This window comes from Ooceraea biroi, chromosome 8 (genome assembly GCF_003672135.1).
Source record: "Ooceraea biroi isolate clonal line C1 chromosome 8, Obir_v5.4, whole genome shotgun sequence".
NCBI classification, from domain to species: Eukaryota; Metazoa; Arthropoda; class Insecta; order Hymenoptera; family Formicidae; genus Ooceraea; species Ooceraea biroi.
In genome coordinates, this window is record NC_039513.1 from 5,583,472 (window position 1) to 5,597,782 (window position 14,311).

At 42.6% G+C, this 14,311-nt stretch overlaps 1 protein-coding gene across 11 annotated transcripts in view; it reads right to left on the minus strand.

Moving 5' to 3' along the window:
- Positions 1-131: 131 nt before the first annotated feature.
- LOC105279816 (cAMP-specific 3',5'-cyclic phosphodiesterase, isoforms N/G) overlaps positions 132-14,311 on the minus strand; it is a 248,773-nt gene continuing 234,593 nt past the window's right edge. For 10 of the 11 annotated variants that reach the window (XM_020031739.2, XM_020031738.2, XM_020031736.2 and 7 more), the window contains 5 exons: positions 10,838-10,931; positions 9,325-9,554; positions 4,770-5,033; positions 4,434-4,533; positions 3,404-4,221 (listed from right to left, as the gene is read on the minus strand). In XM_020031739.2, the coding sequence (XP_019887298.1) occupies positions 3,404-4,221; positions 4,434-4,533; positions 4,770-5,033; positions 9,325-9,554; positions 10,838-10,931 (1,506 nt within the window). Of the gene's footprint in view, positions 4,222-4,433; positions 4,534-4,769; positions 5,034-9,324; positions 9,555-10,837; positions 10,932-14,311 lie in introns of all 11 variants that reach the window. The other variant, XM_011339861.3, reaches the window with a different exon arrangement.

The window sequence follows — 14,311 nt, forward strand, 5'->3', positions numbered from 1 at the left end:
AAATGACTGTATTACTTGAATCTACGAATTATTATCACATTTATCATATATATTTTTTTATAATTGTCTAAATACATATTTTCGGGCGTTACTAATTAGTGAAATGGTTCAAAGAAAACAAGAGACAAGAATTCCGACAATAAATATGTTTTATTACACATATATTTCGTACGACGATTACACGATATTAATACATTCATTTAACTGTCCAGCAATCAAACAGGTATTTTTATTTTTCTCTCCTCCTCCTCTTGCTCATCATCATTATCATCGTCTCATCATCATCATCGTCTTATCATCATTATCATCATCATTATTCTATTTTTACTAAATATTATCGTACTCCTCATTAGATTACCGCAATTTGTCATACTTGGAGAACATCGTCATTCACGGTCTTTCTCAATTTCACTCCAGCGAATTAAGAGATTCTAAAATTAGCAATTTTCTCGCACGTCGGGTAATTATTTCCCTTTCGCTCGTCATTTTTACAGAATTTCGCTGAACACAAAGGATTGTACGTGAAGTTACGTTTTCGTGACAACGATGTTCCACAGGGATGACAATTCGCGGCGATTCAACGACGCGTGTATGACGAAACGTATGCATCTTGTGTGGCGCGTGTTGTTCCTCTTCCGTTTGCTCTTTTTTTTGTTTTTGTACCTGCGCGTACTCGCGAGATCCATCGAGACGAGCGACAAGAAAAAAACATTACGGTACGAGTGCGTTTCCGTTGACGAGCACCGCTCGTTCGCGCCGATACAGTCGACGCACTCGCGTTAAATAATTAAAAGACCGCCGCGATCTAATCGAATACTTTCGCCGAGCTTCCATCTCGGTGTCACTGCTGAGGTACATGACCGATAACACACCCCGTTCTCCTATCACCCTGCAAACCCCGTGCAAACGGCGTCCGGCACCGACGACTGAAACGAACGTTCGGATCTTAACGCCCGTTTGCGCGGCGAGCGTGTTATCGTTAACAATAATTAGTAAATCAGTATTCCTCTCATGTCGCGCTTATCATTATTATTACTGTTAATATTATGATTATTATTAATTAATTAATTATTAATATTATCCTTACGCTTATCGTTATTTATTATAACCTCGTTGCTTACGCCCTAAAAACTTCGTTAAGTTAATTCTCCTCCTCGACTTAACAATGTATATAGTCGCGCGCATTACTCTCCGTAAACCTTGGATTTCTCTTATACACTAAGCTTGGTGGCCAGCACCAAAACACTCACTAGATCACTGCCTACGACACACATAGAGATTTTGCTTTCTCCGCCCTCTTAGCTGTTTCTTTTTTCTTATGCGCTTAGGTGTTGATTACCTTCAACGCAGTTAAGAAATCGCGATTACGATTACGTGAGCTCGAGCTACCCGCCGCTGCTACGCACCGTCCGATCCAAGCTCGCGCGCCAATTCTTCGCGCCTTACCCTCGCTCGACGGCAAGCTCCGACTTAGGTAAGTGTAGCGTTAGTTTGCTTTCTCTCTCTCTCTCTCTCTCTCGTTTTTCTTTAGGCTGCTCTTTCTCTCCTAATGTACACGCCCGTGTATCACTGAGGACGCGCGATTTCGCGTTCTCCCTGATATATCGTCGCAGCCACTCCACCAATACGACGACCTCGCGCGAGATTAAATCCACCCTTGTGCGGCTCGGTCGCAGAACGAGGAAGAGAATGGATCCTCGCGGCTTGTCGGCGATTTGTACGTTAAGGGGCACCCCTCAGGAGGGTGCTGAGACGGTGGGGCGTTCGGCGTGCGAACGGTAATTAGCGCGGATTCCAGATCCCGCTTGTAGGAGCGATCGCGCTTCGAACGCCGAACGGATTTGCAAATTTGAGCGATTCACGGGCATCTGGCGGCGAGGACGCCTCCCTCCCGACCCGCGCGAGATTCCGGGACGATTCCTTGTCTATCTGCGTCAAGGCTCGCCGGAATACTCGTCGCCAGAAGACGTATTGGTGAACGGCACGCTCGGCAATCGACTTAACGACACAGTCACTTATATTATTCTTTGGTTAAAAACATCTATCGATATATAATCCTCGCTCGCGTTGTGGTTGTACGTATTGCATCTGTGTGTTTTGTGTGTCGTGTATGTGTGTGTGTGTGTGTGCGTGTGTGTATGTGTCTGCATATACCGTAAAAAGAAAGTACCTCCCGGCTCTGATAATTAATTTTAATACGAACTTAAAAGACCAGCTCTCTTGACGCAGTTGAGTATTAAAATTAATTGTCCTCTTAGCTCGTTTTGCCCCCTATTCTCCTCCCCCGTTCTCCCCCACCGATTATATAATTTAGAAGAGAGCGAACCTCTCTCGCGGTTGCTCGTTCCTCCTAAATCACACAGATGATAGGCAAATATTCTACACCCGGCGTACTCTAGCGGCTCCTTTATAGACACGCGGCTGCTTCTGGGTCTTCGTCCTCAAAATTACGGAAATTACTCCTCTACGTCGCTACGTCGCACGCGCGCGAAGCGGGCATGACAAAGTCTTACGATTAAAGAGACGGGTATCCTTTTCGCTAATGGTAAATAGATGTCTATCGCGAGTAAGTTGCCGGAAAACCAAAAGGATGAATGCCTAAGTGACCGAGTATTCCCTTCGAGTTTTCCTCTACTTCTCACCCTCTTCGATACAAATAAAGTGTCCAATATGATGCTTCGGCTAGAATCCATTGCGTTGTGTACACTGTTGATATGTTGTTGAGGATTGCGCACGTTCTGGAAAAGGGATCCCTCCGAATTTTCGGCGGCGACATCACCGTTCTCTTCAAATTGCGTGTGCGCGCGTGTACGTGTACGTGTGCATGTGTACGTGTAATTGTAACTGTTTGTTGTACGAGAAAAAGAAAACGTCTTGCCACTCGATATATCATGGATAGCTGCCGCTTTCCTTTGCGCAGGTACTTTGTGAAGAGATTCGCCCCTCCCGATTGATAAAAGTCAGTGAGATGCCGGGATGAAATTGAGATGACAACGACGATGACGATGAAGACGACGACGATGACGATAACGACGACAACGGCAAATCGAGCTACCTCGCCCTTTCGCGCCGCTCGTTTCGGTCCAGCCGAAGTCCAGCAAAAAGCGGGTGTACGACTGCTTCCCTCCCTCTCTCTCCGTTGTCCTCTTCACATGTCACACCGACGACAACGACGACAACGGCTTCCGACGTCATCGGGACGCTTATCTCATGTCATCTGATCGAGACAGCTCTTCCATCATACCCACTGTCTCGTCTCGTGGTCTGGATGGCCGGCGCGACGTAGGTCGATACAAAGAGACCAGCGACTGGGCGCGGCTGGGCGCGAATGTCACTGACGCACGCGCCACCATGTCTGCTGAACCTTCTCGTGTAGCTTCCTGCAAATACCGGCGAGCCTCCGTCACATCCCAGCCTCCGTGGCGTTTTCCTCTGTCTCACCGCCCGCGTCCTCACTCGAGAACGTTGTCGACTCGCCACCGCCGCCGCCGCCGCCACTGTCACCACCCTCTACTGCCTCGCCGGACTCGTCGCCTTCTTCTAGCGTCACCTCGAAGTGTATCCTGCTGTCCGATTGTTGTTGCTGCTGATTCTCGTTCGTCGACTGTTGCTGATCGTCCGACGGCGGCGAGGGTGGTATCATCGACTGGTACCAGTCGCGGTTCTCCTCGAGGGTGTCCAGGATCTCCTGCGCGTCCGGGTGCACCAGGTCCGCCCAGGTTTCCCAAAGCGGATGCACGATGTAATCGATGAAACCAACCTGCGATTTCTCGATGGTGGCGCTGTGCCGATCGCACATCGGACTGATGTCCATGTTTTGCTCCCGCTCGCGATCGCCCTGCAGGAAGAACTCTTCCATCAGCAGGCCAACCCATCGTCGGTAAAGAGGCAACGGTTTCGTCGGATTCGACAGATCGGCACAGTGCACTAAGTTCTCCAGCACCTGGATGCGATCGGTGTAATTGTCGAGCAACAACACCCCGGAACCGGCGACCTTTTTCGTCTCCACCATAGTCTTCAGGTCGGCCAACAGCGACATGTGCTTCGACATGTCCGTTGAGAGGACCATGTCGATGACCATCTTTCGCAACGTCTGCCGCTGCTTCTTCGTCATGTTTACAAATATGTCGCAGCCCTCGTTCTGCAGGAGCTTAAACGCGACCGCCAAGTGATGGTTCTCCAGCACCGACTCGTCATTGTACATCAACGCGAGCTCAGAGCCTGAACAAGAATGCAATCGTTTACTTTCTATCCTTCATTATAAATAAAGTAAGAATAAAGATTATGAAGTATAAAGAGAAAGCACAAAGAATGCAATTTTGCTTTAATAGGATATGCTTATTTAAACTATGAATTACTTTAGCACGATGCACGAAAGCAAGTAAAAGTGCAATTATTCGAAACAGGAAGTTTCACGGATGCTCAATACTCACTTGAATTAATAAGGAACTGATTCGTAAGACCCGGATGATCAACATCATGGATAGTGGCCGCAAACAACGCGGCAGTGATCTCCAACGGTGTGAACACGGACTGTAATATAACAGAAAGTATACATTATTTATACATGCATTTCATTATGAAAATGTTACAAGTTTTTTCGGTTTTTCTTTCTTGCAACGAACGGGTATCTCAATGCTTTATCTTTAACCGCGGAAATATTTAGAGACGAGATTTATATTATCCAGCTGAGATTCGATGTCATACTTGCATATATATATGTTATATAATACTACGTGAGGAGAGAAAAATGTACTGCTTAAACAAACCTCAAGGGCGGGCGTGTTGAGTAGAGTGTGGGTGGATTGGGTCACATCAGCTGCGTGGAGGCTGTTATGGAACGGATTATCCTTCACGTAATGATCCTCTAGGGTCATCATGAAGGTAACAAAGGTCTTGGGCGGTATCGCCAACGATTTGAGCAGATCCCGACTCTGAAAGGCCGTATACGCCACGCAAGTGAGGGGTCGATTGCTACTGAGCTCACCTATCCTGAAGATGTCGATGCCCCACTTGTCGATGTCCGACAGCAGCTGCAAATAATTACGTAAAACGTCAAAAACAATATTTCAAAGTCAACGTGATGATAACGGCGAGTTGTTCTGCGAGATACGCTAATTAAATGTTTCGTTTCTCGCGGAGCGAGATACCGAGGGGTTACTATTATTATTTATTATATCACGGCGTAAATGTTGATTATCAGCGCAAATGCGACTCGCGTACGACTTGTTAAACGCAAGCGAGCGCTTTGTGTAGATGTGGAGGTCCTTATCGCCGAGAGAGTTGACACGTAGAGCAGATTGTTCGTCATGGTCCCAGATTATTTGCGCGACAACTACCTCGGTAAAGACGAAACAAAACCATTAAATGATTGACTTGAGAAAAGGCCTGCGACTCGAGATACGCGCTGTTTATAAACATCATTAAAATGCGATTTTAATTGGATGACGGCATCGCGATTGGCTTCAATCGTCTCAATTCTTCGATGGTCTCGAACAAACACGTGGGTCTCAATTCGAACACCAAATACAGCATACGTGGCGCATTAAAGTGGCATTCTGAGACGATTGAATCACAATTGCGTAGGCAGAAAAATGGGTCTCGAATCTCTCGGAAAGCCTGCAGGATCACGTAGCCATCTAAGGACACGGTTGTCTCGTTTGCCTGTCTGGCAAGCGTGTATCATCAACGATCTCTCGCTCTTTCTCTTTCTCCAGGAAAATTCCGATTAATATGCAAAACAGCAGCGCTTTAGTACGTCTAGTTCGTGCTCTTTCTCTTTTTTCATTAAGAAAATTTGTCTCGCGATTTGCATAGTGGGAAAATAGTCTTTCGCCTCTTTTCCAGACGTGAGGTCTCTAAGAACGCGCGCAGAATGTTAAAGTAAATCTTTCTAAAGCACCGCTTTGCAATCTTAATCTACAATTCGTATTCTCCATGCGGGAGTGACAGATAAATTTCTCGATACACGTGATATTGCGATACGTGTTGAGACGACGCTTCTCGAATCTCACAATCAACCACAAGAGGGTTACCAAGAGTGCCGTCGCGATCGCGATATCGCATTCTTGCTTGTTTGTTGAAGCACCGAAATTCAGTTCTTCTCGCTCCATCGTCTCGTCGCAAAGGATGCGCCCCTAATCAGTCGTGTTATTCGGGTTATCGTAGTCGAGCGACCTCGACCCAAATGTTTCCGCCCGGTTAAAATACAACCGGCCTTGCAATTAGCGTAATCGTACGCTACAAAGTAAACGTTCCGCTTTCTAAAAATTCTATCATTGCTTGTGCACCGATCAGCACGTACTTGCCGCCAAGAGCGAGATAAAGTCCGCGTGCCGGGGTGAAATAAAAAAAGGAAATCAATACGCGATGTGTGCAATGCGCATCGAAGAATCATATGCTTAAAACGAGCATATTTTAGCAAAATATTCAGCGCGCCCTGCGAATCACAATAAAAGCGAGAAAAGTTTTAATGAAATATTTATCAAACAGTTTTTAGAACCCGTTTACAACAAAACAAAGAATAAGCCCATGCTGTCGTTGTTTGTTTACGCGTTTCAGCCCGAAACTCGTCGAAATCAATTAAAACTTTGCCGGCTAAGCAATTCCGCGACCGCGACGATACCTCTGTATTAAGAAACGATCGTCATTCTTCTACGGTTTGGTCCCTGGTGATCGTAATGGTTTAGAAAACGCGACACTGCTGAGACTTCCCGCAATGAACAAACTCGGATATACTCGGATATACTCAGCACTTTAATCTCGTCATGTCCACACAGTATCGTGAAATTGAAAGAGCGTGACGATCGTTGAATACGCAGCGGATAAAATGCGACTCGTAACATCGCATGCATGCATGCAGATATCCGGATACGACGTGCGAAAGTTCGTATTTCGTGTATTGCACGTTCAATACGGGACTCGGCGACGTGAGGATGCAGCAAGTGTACGCGAAACGCCCTAATTGCAGCTCGCAAAAGTTCGCGGTACCATTATCTCTGTAAACTGGAAGATCTTGTCGCTTTGAATCTACTCTACCATAATACCAGATAATTTCTCTATCCGCTTTTCTCTTTCTCTTTTCGTTCCTTGTTTCTATCCCCTTATTTATGCCGTGCACGTTCCCCATAATCAGGGGATGCTGCAAATATTTGACGCGACGAATTATAATACGTCCTATATCGAAGAAAAGGGGCCAATGGAAATGTTCCGCGAGCAAAGTTATCATACGATCGATTGATGCCGTAATACAGTATCTAAGATATTGGTCTACGGGCGACGCCAGATAAAAGCCAGAAACGCTGCGGAATTCTTGGACGCGATAGAATTTGCGTTAACATCGCTCGTGAACCAAAGAATGGAAAGAAACAATAAACGGAATCACTTATAAGAAAAAATAGAGAACGGAATCTTCGCCGCAATAAATTTACCAAAACGAAACGTATATGTGGAAAACTAGAAATAAGAATCTCTTTAATTCAGAGGACTAAGTTTCTATTAACTTGGAAGATTGATATGATATACTTCAGAAATCATATTAGTTTTCGTTCAAATTGTGATTATGAAAGTAATAATTTCATTCCTAACAACTAAAATTAAAACACAATAACAATTAAAATTTACATTATCCTCTATGTTTAGTACAATACATTTATTAAGAGTATCTAAATTATATAACCCAATCGATTTTCTTTTTTATTCTTATGTAAATGTAGAAAATGTTGATGTAAAATTTAGGTATGTAAAATATATCTTTAGAAACATGAGAAACAAACACGTTTCAAGGCATTCAAATTTCTAACACTCCATTTGTTTTCTTGGATGCCTAATCTATTGGCTAAAGATTATAAAGTTGTCTTTCCGGTTTTGGAAAGAATTAGCAATCTCGTTTATATAATTCATACGAGAAAAAACATTAACGCGTAGCAATGCGTGTGAGCGGTTGAATCACTATCACATCTGTAATCATCTCTGAATCGGAAGTTAGCAGATGACTAAATTATGAGTTTCGTAAGTTTCCATGTTATAACACGATATTTATAACTTTAGTTTTAATACAACAGGTTAGCATACGTATAACTCATTAAGCGTGACTTTCTATTTCTTAAATAATACTTTTAGGTAATAATCTTAAGACTATGTATTAATGAAAAGTTAATAATTCTATATTATATTATTTTACTACAATTGTTGCGATAATTATTGCAATCCAACTACAACGTAGTTATTACACGCGATGATCTGTTAAATTCCTGGCATGATACACGCAGCTTTTTCAATTATTGCGTTAATTGAAACATATCAAAACGCACTAATTATCGCAATAATCATATTAAAATTACATAGGCAATATTTTAATGACTAATTTTCTATTGATGACGCGGCCATCTCGTTTTTCGTACAGCTTCGCTGCCACAATCGATATATAACAGATTACACGTGCCATTCTCTCATTAAGACGCGATTAACAACTAACTGTGCAGTGAAATAAATCTCGATTCCACAGAGGCGCCTGTAATCAGTTTAGTATCGAGAAGCGTGGGTAGATATCATACAAATTCTCTATCAAAAGCCATGATACTGTTTGATGATAATTAGATACTCTCGTCAAGAACAGCGCGTAGGCGCGAGATAATCGTTGCACGACAAACAACTCACAGAATTCAAATTGGATAAAAGATTTCCCTTTTGAGGCTCTAAAACGGTGTAGATTTTGCTTATTTAACATAAATTTGCATAGTAGTGGGCGAACCATCCCGTATCTATCCTAATGTCAACCGTATCGAATCAATTATAAAACAATCCGAAATCGCGATTATAAATTTTAGGTTTAAAATAGACATAAGTCGAAAGTGACAATAATCATTTAAATAAATCTAAATAAAATTAAAAAATTATTTAAATAAAGATGTTTGCGCCTCTATCTCTATTCTTGAGATTGCGATATTGTGCTCGTTTCTTCAAGTGACAATAAATAAATTTTGTACATCGCTCGAATAATTTGTACATCGAGGAATAAATACTTTCATTCCTTGGCAGAGCTTCCACTCTTTTTTTAGCATTCCAATTGAGAATTCGAAATGGGGACGAGTGCAGTATCGCGCACACACAACAATAATTTTACAATATCTCTTTTCCTCATGCGATGTTTTTGCAGACATTAAATCCGTTTTCTTTATTCCTTGGAATTATGCCCCGTTTACGTTTTCGAATCCGCGAGTCGCGATCGATCCGAGAATCCAGCTGCGATATTGCGTGGTACGTAAGAGATAAACGCCGCCGGCGAATGTCATGATAGCGACACATTAAAGGTCAAAGGCTCACCTTGCCGAGTTCCTCTTCGTGTGGCGTTTCCACCCCGTGAAGCGGCACGCGCTCCCCGGTGAAGCTGTTGGTGTGTGTCAACGGCCGTTTTACGCCGCTGATGTGTGACATTGCGGCGGGACCCCTTTGTGCACGGTCCTTCTTCTTCGCCGCCCGTGCATCCGCGCTACCCGCAGCGGCGACTGCATCTTCGATTCGCAGAGATGGTAAATCCAATTCTTGTTGCTTATCTGTGGATAAAAAACACTTCAATTGAGCGGATGGACAAACGTAATTGGCAATTGATCGACGTTAACTCGAAACAATTGACAGAAAAACGATATAAACTTTTCATTTTTAGAGATTTCAAAACGATATAAGTAATCAATACATAATTGTCTAATCTAATCTTATAGTCGATAATAAAGCATAAGTAACAAGATTCCAAAATGTACTTTATAAACACATTTTATAGTTTAATAAAAAGTTTTTAGTAAGAAATTATTAAAATATACATTCTCGCGAAAGTGATTACATAAAACCCAATACACGAATGCTTGATGACGAATGAATAAATAAATGAATATCATTCACTGAGAAGTTAAAATCTGATCTGTATTCGTTGCATGTGAATGCACGATCAAAACGCGGCTTAATGCGGCTGCATTGTGTCTCTGATTGTAGATTATTGGGGGTTTGTTTATCACGCAGAGTTTGTAACGGGATCGACCGATAGACCGACTCGTGTCGATGTCTGATAACCCGTCTCATTAACGGAATTATCACACGATACGAGCGGGCAAGATCATGCGGTTGAACCACCGCATTAGTCGTCGTAAAGGCACGTTCTTCCGATTTCTTCTCTCCCGCTACTTTAGTACAATTTTCAAGAAACTTTCGCCCGCGGCCGACAACCGAGCGAAAGTTGTTAGGAAGCTACGTAACGAAATCCATATAACGCGATCACGCCGTATAATGAATGCTGCTGAAAACCGCCGAAAGAAATCATTATAATATATATTCCGGCAATTGAATGACTATGTGAATGAAAAAAGGACGTTTAATATCACCTGAACGATATTTCATCAAGTCATATCTTTCATACTGTGATTTGTGCGAATTTTGCGCAGATACAAAAGGACTGACGACAATTCTTCTGACAATGGTCAAAGTTTGCGCGCTCGACCGATCGTCGGACAAAGCAGCTGACCAGAATGAATGGTCATAGTAGTACCGGTTATGGGTCTCTCAAGGGCTTTTACTGCGTAAGAGTACTTATTTTATTGCATCCGTAAAGCGTAAACTTGCTTCCTGCGATGACCTTCTTGAACAGATCATATCTTCTCGTTCGTTTTCTCTGACGCTCGCATGGAATTGAGATTTTTTTCTCTCTTTTTTTTATGGAGAACATCAATTTCTATTGCACAAATGCGGAAATGTATCAATTTACACTGCTTTATATTTGCCACAATAATCTCGGAAATGATGGTAAAAAAAAAAGGAAAAATAGAATATTCATCGCACGTGGACTTACCAAGAAAGGTGCTGCAGATGTACTCCGAAATCTGATTCCCGGACTTGGACGACTCCGAGAAATGCGACAACTCCTTGTTCAGCATTCTCTTGAACTGTAATCAAAAAGAAGCAAAAACAGCTCATTAATAGAGTTATTGTCTGCAATCAAGGGATGTAACATCCCACTTTTATGCCATGAATAGAAAAATAATCTCCCCGTGTTATAGTGACTGATAACAATATTTATAAGTGGTAAAATTAGATTACGTCGCTGACCTAAGATATCTTACATCACCTAAAAGATATGTACATAGAACTTTAAAAGTGAAGCAAGAGTCATTAAGTTAAATTATCGATATAATAACAATATCGAGAATCTTCAATACTTTTCTATCAATGTGTGTCTCTTTTACTAATTAAAATCTATTATAGATATTTACCGAGACAATCGTTTTGGAGATAATCATCTTGAAAAGTCAGATTCAACTTTCAAGCTAATGGAAGGTGCCAAAACTCTTAAAAGAAAAGTTAGAAATGAAGAACCCATTGAGAAAGAAAAGAAAAAGTGAGACAGGAAAAAAGACAGAGAGAGAGAGAGAGAGAGAGAGAAGTGTTGATAGCAGTCTGAGTTTCAAATATCTTCCGGAGCAACCGGCACACCTCTCGGAAATCTCCTCTCCTCTCGCTCTCGCATATTCGATCTTTATCTCGTCACAAATTTACGATATTTGCGCGTACCGTGCGCCCACACGCACACGGTTGTGGGTCGCACGTGCAAGGGAGGCATACACGAACGCGAAACACCCACCGAGTGGTAAACAATGTCGGTCCTGGTTGTCTACGCACTTTGCCCTTATCGGAGCTACTATCATCGCGTACATCATCTTTGCACAGGCATGCCGCACTCACCGGGTGCGTGTACGTGCATATGTATGTGTGTGTGCATCTGGGAGTATGTGTGTGGGTAGATAAATGCAAATATATATGCGTGTGTTTGCACAAATATATACTTGCGCCGCGTGAATCGGAGTAACGACCTGTGCAGCGAATTATTGAGTAACTTCACACGGCCACACGAGTAGCGCTCATTAATCCCTCGTGATTCGATGTACTTTGGTTTGCGCGTCATTCCGTCCGGATTTCATTAATCATCCGCTCGCGTTTGAAAACGGGAAAACGGGCAACTGTTGATATTGCGAGATTAAACGTTTTCGCGCCGTTCCTGCCGACCAATTTCCCGGCTGATCCTGAACGGTGACCTGTTCGATTTTCTATATCCTGCTTCTGCCTGTTGAACCATCTCACGATGAAACTATCGGCGCGTCGCGTTTACAGGTATAATTAGTTCAGCAATTATCGCGCGTTCTCATAGCGTGCTTGTTACTTACATATCAACCAGGTGAAAAGTATGACGAGCAATAACGGTGCAGTTTGCACCGTTTTGATAGCATTTGCACCACCGTGCCTTTTATATGCAAAAAAAGGTACTTTTACGGCGATTGTTGTTCCTGTTTAACATTTACAGTTGTTGTACGTATGGTAATCTTCATAATTGGATCTTGAGAAAAATTCTCAAATAACGGAGGAACGAAGGGAAAAACGGGAATTGCGACATCCCTGTGAGAGACAGGAACATAAAAGAGGCGTGTCAAGTTGACTCAAAAGTCTTTATCCAGTCTCTTCCAATCGGATACGCATCGCTGATAGCGCCTTTAAAATCATAGCTTTTGCCAAGTCCGCGATTTCTCGCAAATCGATACAATGTTCTGTCGCTCCCCACCGTATGCGCGATTTAAACGATAATGCAAGAACGGAGCATCTGATCTGCCGCAACAATTTACTGGGAATAAAAATTCCGCTCGCCCCCTCGCGAAATCCCGGTGCGACATTTAACTGCAACGCGGCTCATTTTATTCAACACACGTGACCCGCTTCCCCCGCGCCAGTGTGGCACCATAAAGATAAAGAGGATTTCGAAAGGCTCAAGTAGGTCGTCGGTGAAAACTAAGTAAAACGCGCACTCGGATGACGCAGGCAAATAATAAATTGGCGCACTTACGTTCCGTTCAGCAGGCGCAACACACGCGCCATTAATGCACTTCATTCACATGCGCAATGCGATTTTTGGGATACAACAAATCCGGCGAAAATCGGGGGGTCTAGTTTAACGACGAAACGGTCGCCGTCGCCGCGCGTTATATCGCGAAACTAACGCCTCGCACAATCTCGTTTCAGGTAGTCACGTCAAGATTTCGCGGACGTGCAGAGCCGCCATAAATTCAGCACTATTTGCCGAATGTATCCCCCTGCGATAATTTGTAGTATACGATGGCGATGAGATGTTTCTGCAACGATTCTCCGTCTTAAAAGGAACGTACGAGACGCCAGTTATCTCACGATTTGTCTGAGCATTAGCGAGGACGCGAACGACAGCTGCGCACGCGGAGATAAGTATCAAAATTCTATTTCCAAACTGTCCTACATAACTTGGAAGATTTGCAATAAAATCTACTTATCGCGCGCGATGGAATGAGATTAACGAAACGCTCTGGATGTTATCGAAAATGAATTTCTCGTAAAGAAAATCGTGCTGACACAATCACAACATAATTAAATTGCACTCTCTCCCTGGTGTAATCAGATAAGTGCACGAACAGCGCGATAAGATTGATAATTACATTCGATCTGTCTGCAGGCGAGATAGGATTGTTTGACAATATTATGATTGAGATCAGAACTGTGTTGTCGAAAGCACGTGAAAGTATCCGTAATTCAAAGACAAGGCGCTGCGATGCACGATGTTCATCACGTACAACCAAGGTAGATTAATGACGTCACTGTATCTATTCTCGATTCATCTTTTTGCCGTAATTATCAATGAACTTTCATTGAAATGTCGCAAAAGGCCACGACCATCGTTACTTAACATCTGATGTACATCAAGTATGTGTGTGTGTGTATATATATATCGCTTTCCGCGATCACCGTTCTCGGTAATCGAACCGTTGTTTTGCATGATTCATTTCCTTCGTAATTATATCAAACATTTACTTGTTTTTCGTTAATCTTGTGGATGACTAATCTGGATGACTAATTTTTAGATAATGAACTAAATTAGACTAAGAATTTAATTACTAGAAATCGAGCAGAACCTATATCGTTATCGTTTCGTTTCGTCATCAATGATGAAATGTTTGAGTGTGGAGTGCAGAAAGCAGCAATAATTAAAATTCGAAAATTAATGGCTTTTTAGCCGCATTACCTACATCCGAACACATTACACGATTGAACGATTGAGCGATTGAATAATCGGCATGAGCGCAAACAAATTTTAAATACTTTTTTCACGATGTACCTATACTGAAATTATTAAATCAATGTATATTTTTTCATACTGGCGATAATAAAATTAACAATCTCCTCTACAAAATGACACTTCACTAATTTTGTTTGGCTCACTTGTTGCAAAGTAATAATTTACTTTCAACACGTT